Source organism: Microtus ochrogaster, chromosome 8 (assembly GCF_000317375.1).
Source record: "Microtus ochrogaster isolate Prairie Vole_2 chromosome 8, MicOch1.0, whole genome shotgun sequence".
Lineage (NCBI taxonomy): Eukaryota > Metazoa > Chordata > Mammalia > Rodentia > Cricetidae > Microtus > Microtus ochrogaster.
The window spans coordinates 66,356,713-66,373,395 of NC_022015.1; the positions used below are offsets into that span (position 1 = coordinate 66,356,713).

Consider the following 16,683-nt stretch of genomic DNA (forward strand, 5'->3'; position numbering starts at 1 on the left):
TATCTATCTATCTATCTATCTATCTATCTATCTCTCATCTATCTATCTATCTATCTATCTATCTATCTATCTATCTATCTATCTATCTATCCATCTATTGTGTATATGTGTATATATGTTATGCCATGGCATATATAAGGGAGTCACAGGATGACTTTATAATTCATTCCAAATTAAACATGCACATGTTTATTTAGTATGTTTAGTAATGGCTGTTAAGCAACAACCACAACATTCTATCTTAACAGAGCAACAGCTTGCCCTCCACCCCAACTAGTCCTACGCTCACGACCTTAGAGAAGAACGCCCACCAACTTTTTTAAAGGCAGTTTTATATACTCTCCTAAAAATTATACTTGACAAAATTAACACAGACATTTTTATTAGTGAAAGACATTTCAGGATCTCTCATTATGTTAGATAAAACTATAAAAGAAAATGTAATCTTAAGAAAATGTCTACACTGCCTTATTTTTAAATGTTTGTTAGTATTGTGTATGTGTGCGAGTGTGGTGCCTGTGTGTGTGTGTGTGCATGTGTGTGTGGTGTGTGAGTGTGTGTGCATGTGTGTGTGCATGTGTGTGTGCGTGTGTGCATGTGTGTGTGCATGTGTGGTGTGTGCGTGTGTGTGCATGTGTGTGGTGTGAGTGTGTGTGTGTGCATGTGTGTGTGTGCATGTGTGTGGTGTGTGAGTGTGTGTGCATGTGTGTGTGTGCGCATGTGTGTGTACGTGTGTGTGCATGTGTGTGGTGTGTACATGTGTGTGCGCGTGTGTGAGAGTGTGTGTGTACGTGTGTGTGTGTGTGTGGTGTGTGTGTGTGACACATGTGGAGGTCAGAGGACAACTCAGTTGAGTCTGTTCTCTCCTCCCACTCCAGGTTCCAGGAACTGAACTGAACTTACTAGTCTGGTGTGACAAGTGTCTTTACCACCGACCACTCACTGAGCTGTTGAACTGTTTTTTCTTCTCTTCTACAGAAAACATCCCTGCCATTTGTATGTGTGCACCCCAGGCATGCCTACTGTTGGGAGAGGCCAGAGAAGGGTTGGATCCCCTGGAACTACAGTGTTCTTGAACAGCTCTCAATGTTTGATCTTTTGATACTAGACTAAATATTTGGGCTCTATCTAGAACTAGTCTGTACAAAACTTCTATTGGGTTCACATTTGATGCTTAATTTCTACTTTCAGAATGTTGATTTCTGTTGGAATAGAGTACTGCCAATATTTTATTTTAATTGGTAATCAAACACTCACTTGTTCCCTGTTATTAAGTCTTTAATTCTCCTAACATTTTCTACATATTCTCAAATATTCTAAAGGTCAAATTCTAAAGGAAAAGTCATGAAAGTGTTTATCCGAAATACATATTCCATAATTTTATTTTATAGATAATAGTTTATTGTCTATAACAGGAAAAATCTGACCCAATGATTTCAATTCTGTATAACAAAATAAGCTGTGTTCTATTAAAACATAATTTTTAAAAAGTTACCTTTTCCTGAGATGACTTCTTTCTCTATTCTCCACCTGAATCCAAACTGGCATGAAAATAAATGCAAGCATAAAACTTAAATTACATATATATTCACATCTAAACATAAAGCCATGGATGACGACATTTTCAGCCTGAAAAATAAACCCAATTCTCAAGGTGATGGCTTTTCCTCTTTCTACAGGAATTTGAAATACCTCTGAACAATCATCAACCTCTGTTAAAAACTACTTTTAAAATCCACTACAAGTTACAGGTGTCAAGGCAGGAAAATACCTGCATTTATATTAGGGGTTGTGGTTATGGCAAAGGACAGTATTTCAACATGTTAACCCTGTAGGATCATGGTACTGAGAAAAAATCCAGGGGCTCAAGAGATGGCTCAGTGCTTAAGAGCACTGGCTGCGATTACAGAGAACCAAGTTCCACTCCCAGCACCCATGTCGTAGCTCAAACTGCTTGCAACTCCAGCTCAGGGGATCTGACATCTTCTGGCCTCCACGAGTACAGAACACATGTGCTGCACAGATATACATGCAGGCAAAACAGTCATACACATTTTTTTAAAAAGAAGGAAAAAGGAACAATTAAGATTTAATCTTTTTGTCAAACTTATATCTTAAATGCAAATAAAGACTCAAAAGAATGTCAAAACATTGTAGTTAAACCCCACATAAAAATAAAATCCTCCAAATCTGCAAAGAAAAACAAAGTAAAAATTCTAGGATAGCCCCCTTTCATTTTGTGGTTAAACTTATATATGAATGCAGAGATTGTGTACCATCAACACTCTTGGACTGTCTGCTGAAGCACCAAAATCAAGTGCACTACTAGCAAGGGTTTCCCAAACCTTTCCTTAAGTTAATTTATTTAACAAATATACTTATTAAGCACCCGTTTATTGGATGTGGTATTCAAATGAGGATAACAGGTAATTCTAAAAATAATGTCTGTTAAATCTTATTTTTTAAAAAATGGGGGAGGGGAACTGAAGAAACGGCTCAGCTGTTTAGAGTACTTAGGGCTGCTGCAGAAGACCCAGGTTTGGTTGCCAGCATCCATCGAGTGGATCACAACCATCTGTTCCTCCAGTCCCGGGGATCTGGCACCCTCTTCTGGTGTCCACAGGAACCACGCACCCACGTAGTACACATATGTGCAGGCAAACATTCATACACAGAAGATAAAAACAAGTAAGTCTTTACAAAGCGATATCCATCATCAAGAAAGTTGTAATCTATAGGGAATGAGGAACCACACTATCATATGAGGTAACTTCTGTGGCCTCATACCCTTTCCTGATACCAGTTCTTGCTGGATTCAAGCTGCAGTTACTAAAGGGTTGGTCCTGAATCCTGCTTCCTGTAACACAGATTCTGTACACTTGAAATTTTTGTGAAAGAAAAATAGCCTTTGGCTCATTTAGGGCAGTGTTCTTCTTTCCTTTTTTTTTAAAAAGGAAAAAATATGTTGTTTTTTTTTTAAAGTTATCTTTTGGGGGGCTGGAATTATGGCTCAGTGGTTAAGAGCATTGCCTGCTCTTCCAAAGGTCCTGAGTTCAATTCCCAGTGACCACATGGTGGCTCACAACTATCTGTAAAGAGGTCTGGTGCCTTCTTCTGGCCTGCAGACATACACACAGACAGAATATTGTATACAGAATAAATAAAAAAATATTTAAAAAGTTATCTTTTTCTTGTGTCTGAATCTAATTTTAAATGACAGACTAATCCAAATATATTCTGAATTATGAAGTTTTCCTTTCTTTTTCTTTTTTGGTTTTTTGAGAAAGAAATTCTATCTTGTCCTGGAACCCACCATGTAGACAAGGCTGGCTTCAGACGCACTGAGATCTGCCTGCCTCTGCCTCCCGAGTGCACTCCACAAGGCATGAAAATTTTTTTCAAAGAAAGGTGTAGAAATGTGGAACAAAGGAAGTCACTAGAAGTGCCTCCCCTCTCCCCCCTCTCTATATATGTATACACACACATATACACATATATACACGTGTGTGTACATATACAGAGTGAGAGAGTAGGCACTTCTAGTGACATGTATATATGTGTATAATGTATTTTCATATACACATACAGAAGGGGGGAGAGAAGACACTGAATTAAGAGCTGGTTAGTTAAGTGAATAAAGCATTATCTGTGTAAACAAAGTTAAGAGCAAATGCATCCTAACACTGGACCGCTTTCTGCAACACTTCAAACATAGTATGCCAGGATACATCTACTAATACTTTTTAAATAGAGCCCTTAAACACTTAACTTTTATTTGTGTATACCTGTTCTCCTCAACTACACCACACATTCATTTGTTTATTTGTTTGTTTGTTTTGAGGGAGGATCTCCCTCACATTTGTTTTGCAGCCTAAGCTCGCCTTGAATTCACCACCCTGCCACTGCCTCTTGAATGCCGGGATTATGTTCTCCACTATCACATCCGACTAGACTGCAGCTCTTCATGAAGGGCAGTCACTATATACTGCTTCTAGTTCAATTTCAACAAACACTGGAGTGGTCCATAAAAAGCCATGGCTGAAAGCCATTGCCATGTATCCCTGGAAAGAAGGTGTTTCAGACTTGACCAGCAGTGCCATGGGGATTCCATATTAGTTACGATAACTAACTGGTACAGACAGGAGCTCTGCAGCAGCACCCACAACTAACCTACAAGAAACTGAGTAGCCAGGGTTATGCAAATAATTATTGCTACCGTCTATACAGAACTAGAAAACAACTTACAAACTAAAAACACTAAAGAGACCAGACTAAATGAAAAAGAACTCCTTACAGTTTCTTTTAAGATAGCTGTTTACAAATAGTTGTTTTCTTAGTAGACAGAAATATGCACTACCCAACATGTATTCCTTCTTTTCGCATTTCTGACTGAGATTACCCATTCCTAGAATACCTTTTTTAGTTCCTGTGGAAGTTGAGCTAGGAATAAAAATAGCTTTAATATTAATTAAAGATGTAAAGTAGAAATGGGAATCTGCAACTACTAATTAGCACCGACTGAAAGTGAATTTCACCAAAATAGAAATATTTATGTAACAAAAGTGCATCTGATACTTCATAAATGTCAATCAATCAAAACCGTACATTTCAAATATGATCTGTGAATGAGACATCATTCTGCAGTGTTTAGTCACTAGAGGCTCAAGATGAGAGCCCGGATAGGATCCAATTGGCAGCTGTGTGTAACTTTAGGCTTTTTATGGTTATCTCACAAACAAAAAACACCCCATCCTTCATAAATTCCATAGATTCTTTGTAAGTCCCATGATCGCACAAGTTAAGCAGTCATAATGATATTTCAAAGTGCAAGATAACAGATTCAAATCAGTGCCATGAAAGAATAATGTGGGTCATAGTGGTTAATAAAAATTAATGCTGTAATTGAACAAGAGCTCCAGCTATAAATATTCACAGGACATACCTTATTTTCTTTGTATCTACTGAGGTCAGCTATGCAATATTCCTTGAATAATTTATCATAGTATTTCTTTGCAAGTCTCTTCTCCCTAAATCCATAAAAAGTATGTAGCATACATTTAGAAATCCAACCACAGTTTGCTGCTTTGAAACATTATCAAATAGGTAGCTTATGATATAAATATTAATGTTAAAAGAGGCCTAACGCAGACAGATGTGCTGACTATCTGGAGATGAACTGCTAATGGCAGGTCTCTTGGAAACTGAAGGACTTGGGGAAATGAGAAATAGAATTACTCTTCATTCATTACCCTTTGTGATATCTGGACTTTGAATAGCACTTTCATGACTTCTTTCTCCCAAAGTATTCAAAACATTTTATAAGAAACATAAAATATCTTATTATAAGACAACAATAAAATAATTATTTTTGAAGATGGGGGGGTCAAACAATTAGAATTAATATTGCCAACGATTACTGGAGGAAATTTAACATTTAAGAGTCAAGAGTCTTAAATGTTAAGTTCTATCCTTGATTTAGAAACTGTCCTATTAAGAGTTGAACGCCTTGAATCAATGATGACTGAGACAGTGTAGACCGGTGCTGGAGAGACGGCTCAGAGACTAAGAGACTGGACTGCTGTTCTTCAAGAGACATGAAATTCCCCACACATGCTGGGTGGCTCACAACCACCTGTAATTCCAGGGAATCAGCATCTTCTGGCCTCCACGGGTTCCCACATACATGTGGCATATACACACACAGACACACACATATACACACACATACAAATAAAAATAATAATATCTTTAATAAGTAATAAGCAAAGAGAAAACAGAATAAGAAAGACAAGACTTAGGACTGGAGAGATGGCTCAGTGGTTAAAAGCCTTGTCCGCTCTTCCAAAGGTCCGGAGTTCAATTCCTAGCAACCGCATGGTGGCTCACAACCATCTGTAATGAGATCTGGTGCCCTCTTCTGGCTTGCAAGCATACATGCAGACAGAATACTGTATACATAATAAATAAATCTTAAAAAAAAAAAATACAAGACTAAAACATCTGCTTCACTAGAAGCTAATGGTTGAAATTTCCAAGCCATCAAAATGGCAACACGGTTTAACCAGTGACAGCTCCTGCCAATCTGCTGATCTGAGTTTGAACACTGAAACCACAATGCAGAAAGAGAACCAACTCTTTCAAGTGGTCATTTAACCTCCATCCACATATACACACAAAGTAAATAAATAAAATGTAATAAAGTTACCAAGTCATATCTGTTTCATCCTCTTCATTCCATAGGAATCTATGGTTTTCTCGTATAACATCCAGGTCTGTCTTATCATTCTCTCTAGGAAGCAAAAATTTTCATTTAGTATAAAAATAAGTCAGATTTAGATTAAATAGTGCTAAAATTTTTGAAACCTTGAATAAAAATATAGATAAAAGTACAATTCTATTTGGAAATTTTTACATAAAACAACTATTTCAATATTTTCAGAAACTATTTAAGAAAAATTCAAGAAAGGAGCAAGTTCAGTAGAGAAACAAATTCAATCATCTCTAAGGGGTCTAATTATACAATTAAGGGTATAAATATGCAAAGTCACCAAAGCAAGAATGAGAAAGTGAATAGACTCTAAGTGAGGAAATGGGAATAACAACAAGTGAGACAGACCCAAGAGACTAGCCCTCGATGATATGCAATGCTACATCCTGGGAAGACCAGTAAGGGAGGAAGAGAAATAGATGCTCAGCATGGAAGCAGAAGAAACACTTGAGCAGTGGGCTCAGTGCATAGGGGATCAGAGTGGGACACCTGGGAGAGTGTGCTGAAGTCTTCAGGGCCTACTACCCAGGAGGAAATTCAGGCAAGAACAAGAGCCTCAACACAGGAAAAATTTTCTGTGTGGAAATTCTAGAGTGAAGTTTCTAGTTTGTCTTACCTTTTTATTGTTTTTTGCCTTTTTGAGAGTATAAATATAATTACATCATTTCTATCCTTCCCTTTCCTCCCTCCAGCCCCTCTCAGATACCTTCCCAAGTGCTCTCATTCAAATTCACGGCCACCTTTCCAACTGTTACACACACACACAAACACACACACACACACACACACACACACACACACACACACACACAGATGTATACAATTATTGGTTGCATCCATTCTTTGGACACTCGCATGGCACTTTCAGATCCTTTTATGAATCGTGTGTCCTAAGTGTCTGATATCTTCAGTAGGGACTTACCTTCAACCTTCAGAGAGCAACCAAGAGCAACAGAAATAGCCTTAATGTTTGGAGAGTCTCTTGGACATTGCCTTATTTTTACAGTCCAGCAATCCTGGACACTACAGTTTCCTCATCAAGAAGACAGAAGTGTATTTCCCACACACACACTGGTACTTCCCACAGCACTCTTGCCTCGACAGGTAAGGAAGCTACCTGAGGCCTGTTGCCTGGGAGGATATAACAGAGGTCCTAGAAAACCATCCATACTCGCCCTACATCCTATGTAAACTTCACAACACTTACCCTAAGCGCTTGAAGTCCTCCCTTTTGCCACCATAGTACAAAATATAGTCATTTACAAACTTTGTGTGCCTTTGATACTGAAACGCAAAACATTAAGGATCTTGATAACTGTTCAAGAACTGTTGCATTGGAATATATTACTAAATGAGAGATACATTACTAAATGGAAAGACAGAATGGCATGAGTCCATCTAGCATTTTCAAATGTCAGGCAGACAACTGCATGACAGACTTTCACTTTCTGCTGAAAACAGTTCAAGTGCGTATCACTTGTAGTATCTGGAATCTTCATGCATACATTATTCTTGAGATAAAAATGTACAACCATCAGGGAGAAGAGGGAGCTTTCTGTTCTGTTCCTAGACTGCACACAACCCCATTCTCTTATCCAGTCTAATAATATTACAAATAAAGAAACTGTGGCTTCTAAGTTACAGGTAAGAAGTAGAAGTTATTGTCCATTATTACACAATGTAATAATCAATGATAATGTATATAAAAATAGGATATAATGTTTATAAAATTAAGTCACACCAACATTAAGGTTTCAAAAAGCAAACAAGAAATCAGAAGACAGGCATGGTGGCTAACACCTATAATGCCAGTGTTCAGGAGGCTGAGGCAGGAGAACAAGTGTTGTTCCCCTCTGTATGTTGTAAATATCACTGGTTAATAAAGAAGATGTTCTGGGCCTGTGGTAGGGTAGAGAAGAACTAGGCAGGGAAAACTAAACCGAATGCTGGAAGAAAGACTTGCTGAAACTTTGCCATGACCTTGTGGTGATGCACAGATTAATAGAAATGGATTAAGTTAATATGTAAGAGTTAGCCAGCAAGAAGCTAGAGCTAATGGGCCAAGCTAATTAAGACAGTTTCAGCCTGCGCTTCAGGAGTCTGGGCAGCTGGGAAACAAACAAGCAGCAGCCTACAACACTGGCCAGTCTAGGCTACAGAGTGAGACAGTGTCTCAAGAAGAAATGAAATAAATAAATCACAGGTTTTTTTTTTTTATTCCACAAAACCATGTATATTCTCCACACACTGTAACAAGATATATAAACATTTAGCATTTGCTTGTGAAGCCTTGGCAGCACTCTCTGCACTCAAGCAAACTGAGCTGTCTCAACTCCTGTGACCACATTCTTGAAGACACAGTTATTTCACTGGCCATGATGTATTCTAATAGAACACTTAATCAGAACATGAAATTGAGGTGGGGGAGCCCAAATACCTCAAGGCCTGGCTTCAAACTCTTCAACTACCACTAAATGGGCATGGGACAGGAGCAGCTAATTTTTTCGATAAGGATCTAGGTAACAAATCTTGCAGGCTTTGCAGTTTCATGTCTGCTGTCACTGCTCAGCTCTGCTAGTATAACATAAGACAGTGAAATGCAACAGGCAAAGCAGTGGTCAACACGACTTCTATTAAAGCAAAACTATGTCAGTGGGAGCTTGGCTTCCAAGAGAATCAGTAGACAAAGGTGCACCCCTCCAAATTCCTCATATACTAACAACTCCAACTTTGGGCACCATATATAAAAACAAATACAAGCCTGGAGAGGTGGTGACTGAAGGGCACATCCCTAGGCTTTCTTTGTGCCTATCTCAGATCTGGAGGTGAGACTAGCTACTAGAAAACATTAATAAGCACAGACTGAAACAATTACAACAGCCTTTCTCCCTCACCTTTAAAAGGCCAAAAGCCATTCTAGAAAAATCATTATCTGTTTTGTTGTTGTTGTTTTGTGTTGAGACAGGGTCCCACAATGTAACTCTAGTTTTCTTGGAGCTTACTATGCAGACCATGCTGGCCTCAAATCCAGAAACCTGCCTGCCTCTGACTCCTGCATGCTGATACTGAAGGTGTCCACCACCACACCCAACAAGACCGCTAACTTTTAAGATAACTACTTCACTGTAGCTAAACATCCCAGAAAAAAACTGAGGTCCTCTGCTGCAGACAATGGTTTTATCCTATAAAGATTTGTTTCTTGTACTTGTTCAATAAAATGCTGATTAGCCAATAGCCAGGCAGGAAGTATAGGCGGGGTGACCAGGCAGAAGTAGAGGCAGGGCAATGAGAACAGGAGAATTCTGGGAAGGGGAGTCAGTCTGCAGCTGTCACCTAGACACAGAGGAAGCAAGACTGCCTTGCCGAAAAAGGTACCAAGTCACATGGCTAAAACAGACAAAAGTTATGGACTAATATAAGTTATAAGAGTAATAAGAAGCCTGAGCTAATAAGCCAATCAGTTTATAATTAATGTAGACCTCTGTGTGCTTCGAGACTAAATGGCTGCAGGATCAAGCAGGACCGAAATCTCCGTCAACAGAAACCCCTGGCAACACCGCTACCATCCATGCCAGAAAAACAGCACCTATACTTTCATTCCTGCTAGTGCCCTAACACCCACAATGAAGGTGTCCGAGAAGGGAGAAGATACATTTAAAGCTTATGGGAGATAAGACCCACTTGGAGGCTAAGCCAAGCTTCCGATGGGATAGGAGGTAAGAGAGAGAGAGAGAGAAAAGAAAAACAAACCTAGGACACAGTAACTTAAAGGAAAAGAATGACACAAAGTGAGTCAGATGACTCTAGAGTGATGCTCCTGGAGCAGACCCAGAACACCCCGGGTCTTGCCTGTTCTCTACTCTCCCCTCAGCAGTGTGACATCAGCGTAGCAGTGCCATGAACTCAGACCAGACTGCCTCCAGTTCCACCTGAGGAACAGAGTGACAGCAGGCCTATGGATGGCACTCAGGCAGATTTAATTTTAAAACAGAAGTTTTGCAGAAAGTTTAAAATAGCCAAGAACCAGGTGTGAAGGGAATACATTAAAATGATACTACAGAAGACAAGAACGGAGAAGGGAAATCTGGAAAGATTGACAAGAACAGGCTGGAACATCTGTTTAAGTTCACGGACTTTTAAAAGTCTATTTATAGAACAAAACTAATATTATTCATTATTTTTAACCCCTGGATTTTTCCTATATATTAGCAATAGAGAATTATACCTGAAAATAAATGGCAAATATCTGTATCAATAATTACTAGCCTGTAAATATAAAACTGGTCCTTCTGACTTGACAAGATTTTGATCTTTAAAAATTAGAAAACACGGTTAATAAGCAGATTTTGAAATATTCTATTGGTTATAAAAACAGGACTATAAAAAGGATACAGCATCCATAGCTATGAGATGAAATCTTCTATTTCTTGCTTCTTCCCTGTTTTAAAAAAAAAAAAGTTTAAGTTAACTCAAATACCCATATTTTATTAACATAATAAAATCCTCTTGTCCCAAGATTATAAAACAGCTAAAACCAAGGAAAGTCCTAACACCAGAACACCACACCTGTCCAGCAGGTCCGCGGCCACTTGCTTGTGGACCTTCCCATGGTTTTCTTTCTGAAATGGTTTTGTAAGCAGCAACTCATCTTCAACTGTCCTAGTGTATTAAAAAAAATTCAGTTAGTTTTTCTTGAAGGATTCACCCCAATTCTTTGCACGTTCACGATTGCACAGCAAGTATTCTATTAGTGACCTGCATCTCAGCTGCAGCAGTTTGAAGGAAAAGTTTCCTGCAACTACAGCTGAACACTTGGTTCCCAGCTGGTGGTGCTGTTTTAGGAAGGTGGAGCCTTGCTGGGAAGTGGAGCACTGCAGAAGGTCAGCGGTTTTATAACCTGGTTCCAGGTGTTTCCCTCCCTGACTGTACCCCCTTTTTTTAGAAGTTTTGCATCTTATTCCTATTTAATGCTTGTAAAATGGAAATGACAAAACAAAATGGCTGGTTCTAACCAGCAGGTTCCTAGTTCAGTTCCTGACTCAATCATTTACAACCTAATCTTATTATTAGGTTACTTATCTGTAAAGTAGGAATAAGGATGATTTAACAATTAAAATATGGAAAAGAAAGGTTAACTACAAAGGCCACTGACCACAGATGAGCAGCCTTACTGATACAGATAAATGGAACCCTAGACCATAGTATCCAACTAAATTTGGTCAAATTCTATTCTTGCGTACTGCAGCTGGGGCTTCATGTATCTGAGGCAAGCATCCTACCAACTTAATTACCTCCTCAGACCAAAATGTAATGTTTCTTAATGAAAATCTAAAAAACATACATTGTTATTAATAATATTTCATAATTATACTATTCTCTTTGTTATTCATGAAGATTGACGATCTTATAAAATGTTCAGTCCTAGTTAGTGAACCTAACATATTAGTCTCACTGTAGAATAATGAACCAACTTCTCTAAGCTTTATTAGTATGAATCAAGCACTCCAATGTCAATACATAACATGAAGTTTCTAAGCACCAAAAGTTAAGAGCAATGCCCCTAAACACAGCAACTTGAAGACATAGCCTTTAGCTGGACATGGCAGCTCATACCTGGAATCCCAGCACTTGGGAAGCTGGGGCAAGACTCCTGTGAGTTTAGGACAGCCTGGGCCATATAAGGAATTCCAGGTCAGCCTCAACTACATAAACACTGTCCCAGAAAACACAAATGACAACAAAAGAACATGTCCTGTTTGTGACAGCCAGGCTTGTGTGCTGGATCTTGGTCCCTCCAATTCAATAAAGCTCCCCAGGAGTTCCCTCCATTGACCTGCTCGTTCAAGAAAGCATCACAACTGTTCTGAATTACAATTCATCCTCCACATGGACCTCACTTGGAAAGCAAGCACTAGCAACTAAACCCCCTTTAAGTTGTGACATTTTCAGGCACAGTCTTAACAACTGCAAAGCAAATAAAACAAAACACATGCAATAGCGAATCTTTCCTTTTCCCGCCATCCCTTTCAATAAACCCCCTTCACAACTACCTCCAAATGTAAATCCGTCTATTGCAGTGTAATGAACAAAGCTCACTTGCTACAGCAGTTATTCCCATGAGCAATCTCAGTCCTAAACCTTCCAGTACTACTTACTTATGTATCCTTCATGTCAGTCCAGAAATAACGTGAACTACAGACCGATAAAGACTTACTTCTTCTTTCTGTTGGATTCTCCACCTTGCTCATCATCACTAAAATCCGAATCGTAACCTCCATGCCCGTGCATCTGCAAGGGAGTATGAAGTCAGCTATGCAGACCTTCGGCTGCCAAATATTCAGGAAACACAAGCGTAAAAAGTACGTGATCTCAAACAGCCACAGGATTTATCAGACGAGGCAGGCAGATCGCTGTCTATGGCTATGTAGCTATCTAAACCTTTCATTGCCTTTGAAATAACAGAGAGCTCAGAAGTGCACAAACGTTTTCCACCTTTAACTGCTATTAAGGAAATTAGCCGCTGGCCTTTCCAGTGAAACCTAAGACTGGATGCTGCAAAATGGCTTTATGTGTCACCTTCATCTGACTCACAATGTAAGTTACTGTCTAGTGTGCACTTCCTAACGATGTTTCAGCCATTGACAGACCCCCAAAATTTTTTATAAAGCCGAGGCATTACTGCCCAGCACTTCAACTACACATTTTACATGTGTAGCTATGCCAACTGTGCAAATGGCATTACATTACAGTTATCTACAGTAATAATTACAACAACATGATATACAGGGTTATAGCCTAGAAAGAAACTAGTTTCCAGGCTGTCTGTGGTGTGGGTGTGTGATGGCTGTACCACTGAGTAAACATGCTCTGTGATGGCTAACCACTGAAGAAACTGCCAGAAAATGTATTTCTCATGTTTCTTTTATTAAGCAGTAAAGTGAACTATATAATCACTTTGTCATAGGCACTGTGCTAAGTACTTTATAAACAATGCTTATGATTTTCCGAGTTAAAAACAAGCACTTAAATTTTAGGAAAGAGAAGGGTCAAGGGCAAAACCAATTTTACCAAGCAAGTAGCTAACCTGATCTACTTGATTTTTACAGCCCTAGTCTAAACTGTGTCTCGGGAATACGGTTAGTCGCAACTAACCAGAATCAGCGTTTGCAAACAGTACACTATCAAATAATTGAAAATCTTCCCTTAAATTTTTAAACATGAGTTGTTTTGCTTGAGGTTTCCTCAGAATAAATTACGTTACCCCTTTGCTTAGTCAGTTTTATTGCTTATTTTTTAGATGGACATTCTTGGAGTTGGTGAGAAGCCTCAGCTGTCAATCAATTATGTCTGAAAAGACATCTGATTCCAGCATTCCACAGAACCTGGAACACACATGAGCAGGGGTACAGATGGGTTGCCTCACTATTGGATGCCATCAATATTCAATTCCTACACCTGAAGGAAGCCAGTCCAGGTCAGGTGACACTATTTTTAGCTTTAGTATTTGTGTCAGCAAGTGCACAGAACGTGGGGCACACATTAATAGGGGTATGGGTGGTTTGCAATCTCTGACAGGAACCAGAGTAGGCAAACTGGCATTAACTTTAGCCTGTATGTAGGCAAGTACAGCTAGGACGATGCTTCCAATCTCGACGACCTTCCTTATGTGATTGCAACTCTTGGGACTTCATTTGTTAGATAAACGAAGTAGCTGTGTCCAGCCACTGAAGTCTGAGTCTGTAATTCCACTTCCAGACTTGGGTGTGTGAATACTCACCTCTTTTCCCTATCCCACCAATTGCTAAAGCCCACAGCCAAGCTCGGAGGCACGGGTTTGCATGCCATGGTTCCCCACCTTCCTCGGCTGACATCTATTGCTGCCTTATACATCGAAACTTCACAATTTTTAGCAGATCAACACATTATCACAGCTGTTCCTCTAATCCTACATTCTCACTTTCTTCATATTTTGATGGTGGTCAAACCATAGTGTGGAGCCTGGGGCTTTAGCCGAATCCAAGGTCTGGCACAGATGCTTTTCATCTATCTTATCTTTTTCAAAGCGAGTGTTCCTTAATCTTTCTGAACCTCGGCTTCCCCACTTACGTAAAGGTTAACATTAGTCCGGACCTCGCAGGAGTAAATGAGCCACCAAGCTTAAAGGGTTTGGGAATGGTATTTGGCACAGTAAACCCTGTAAATACGAACTAGTATTTACATCCTGACCCCTCATCCCCAACACCACTTCCCTGCTCTGTCTCCCCTATTGATCCTTCCTTTGGCAGCCTCACCAATCCCAATCTACCTTAACTCAGTAGTTTCATTAAAATCCTCTCATTCAAATCATGCTATCTATCGACTAGAGTTAAGCAAAGAGAATGGGGGGGGGGGTATCTGCTGCTCCTAGAATCTGTCAAAATAAAAATTACAACCAACAGCTATGAGGAACCAGTTTTAAAGTCACTTCTAACACGCAATACGCCCAAGGCCCTCCTTACACACCCCTTCCCTTCCGCTCCTCTCTGTTTGGCAAGTTCGTCCCAAGAGTCGTGGCAGCTGCAACGACGACCCACGGCCTCAGCGAGCCGCTGCAGGTCCGTGCCGGTCCTACCGAGCCGCGCAGCGACGCCACCAGCGCCACCGCCACCGCCCGCCGCACGCCCGTCCCTACGGGTACCGGCTGGGAGCAGCTTCCGGCCGGCTCAGGGGCGTGTCACTGCTACAAGGCACCGATCTCCGGCGCTCCGACCTGGTGCTGCAGTCAGAACGGCTCGGAGGAAACAAGGACGGCGGGAGTAAAGGCCCGGAAGAGGAAGCGGAGGCTGTGGTCCTCCATTCCCTCCTGGGCCACCTCCCTATACCTTTGGGGAATCCAACATGTAGTACAATGTGGCACTGCCCGCAGCCCAGCCCACGTCCTTCATTGGAAAAGATATCTCGCTATAGAAACAGCCTGTCGCCTGCGGTCCTCTCTCTAGTAACCTTAGTAACGCCTCCACGGAGCATCCTCGCCCAGAGAGCGGCTCAGCCTCAGATCTGCCTTATTACCCTCCTCTTCCCCCAGGAAAACAGTGCTCATAATTAGAACAAAAATAGCTTCTCCGCGTTCCGCCACCCACACAAAAGATACTGTTCCAAATGCAGTGCTGGCGACTGAAGAAATCGAATTGGCGAGGAAAGGAAGACATGAGGAATGGGAAAGGTTTCACAGGGTGGCGGATTCTCGGCCAATAAGCGACCTGGCACGTGCGAAAGGGCATCCAAAATAGAATTTTAAAAAGGGAGGGGGCAAAATTAAATTATTTTAACCCCCACCAGTTCTTCCTGCATTGTGCTCGTACACTGTAACGTACCATTCTGCTTTCAGACCTTGTCTCCCTCCACGAGATCCATCTCTTCTTTCGCACCCAATAGTGTCTTTGAAATCAAAGGAGCTACTAAAGCATTCCTTGAATAGGACTGGCTTTCACAGCAGGCCCATTTTAAGAAAAATTCTGGCACATAATAATATACTTTCGTTTTTATATCTTTCATCCTAAACAGCAGATAACAATATCTCTGTCAATCAGTTCAAGACTTCTTTTCATTCCTGGCAGTAAATTATAGATACATCCCGGAGCAGTAAGTGTGATCTTGTTAGTTACATGATTATAAATTCATGTATTTCAAGATGCATTTGAACTATACTGTGATAAAAATATTTCCTTAAGAAACTAAAGACAACAGGAAGCCTCATACTTTACTATTATAACATATTGAGTTATTTTGTGGAGCAGTTATTTTTGATAAATATCTAAATACAAAATACTTTGGTTTTTATATATTACTAATAAAGCCAAGAACATCTGTACCTTATATCCAACTCCTTTATATCCGTTTGACATATATTAGAATTCTTGTTTCTTTTTAAGTGTCTTCTATCTGTTAACTTCGTTTCGCTTAACAACTCTGTGCCACTATTGTAGGCCCTGCATTTAAATTTTTAAAACTTTTTGTTTATACGTACATATGTGTGCCTGCTTCTCTGTGTTCCATTACATGTGGAGGACAGAACACTGTGTAGGAAGCCCTTGGAACAGGAGTTGGAGTGGTGTGGGCCATCTGTTGTGGGTACTAGTCCTCTAAAAGAACAGCCAGTCTTTCAACTGCTTTGCCAACTGTGGTGGTTTTGAATGAGAATGATGCCCATAGACTGATATATTTGAATGCTTAGTCCCCATTTATTAAAATGTTTGGGAAGGATAAAGAGGCGGGGCCTTTATAGAGTCGGTGTGGCCTTATTGGAGGAGGTGTGTGACCAAGGCAGGCTTTGAGGTTTCCAAAGTCCAGAGGCCCAGTATCTATCTATCTATCTATCTATCTATCTATCTATCTATCTATCTATCTATCATCTATCTATCTATCTATCTATCTAT

General features: G+C 40.1%; 1 protein-coding gene across 2 annotated transcripts in view; it reads right to left on the reverse strand.

The window, feature by feature from the left end:
- LOC101993615 (protein FRA10AC1 homolog) overlaps positions 1–15,675 on the reverse strand; it is a 30,215-nt gene extending 14,540 nt beyond the window's left edge. Inside the window, exons 1-8 of one of the 2 annotated variants that reach the window (XM_026781730.1) lie at positions 15,622–15,675; positions 12,483–12,556; positions 10,835–10,927; positions 10,661–10,706; positions 7,476–7,552; positions 6,206–6,289; positions 4,943–5,027; positions 1,496–1,541 (exon numbers count right to left, since the gene is read on the reverse strand). In XM_026781730.1, the coding sequence (XP_026637531.1) occupies positions 1,496–1,541; positions 4,943–5,027; positions 6,206–6,289; positions 7,476–7,552; positions 10,661–10,706; positions 10,835–10,927; positions 12,483–12,556; positions 15,622–15,624 (508 nt within the window). In that variant the 5' untranslated portion in view covers positions 15,625–15,675. Of the gene's footprint in view, positions 1–1,495; positions 1,542–4,942; positions 5,028–6,205; positions 6,290–7,475; positions 7,553–10,660; positions 10,707–10,834; positions 10,928–12,482; positions 12,557–14,770; positions 15,036–15,621 lie in introns of those variants that run through there. The other variant, XM_005352205.3, reaches the window with a different exon arrangement.
- Between the last annotated feature and the right edge of the window lie 1,008 nt (positions 15,676–16,683).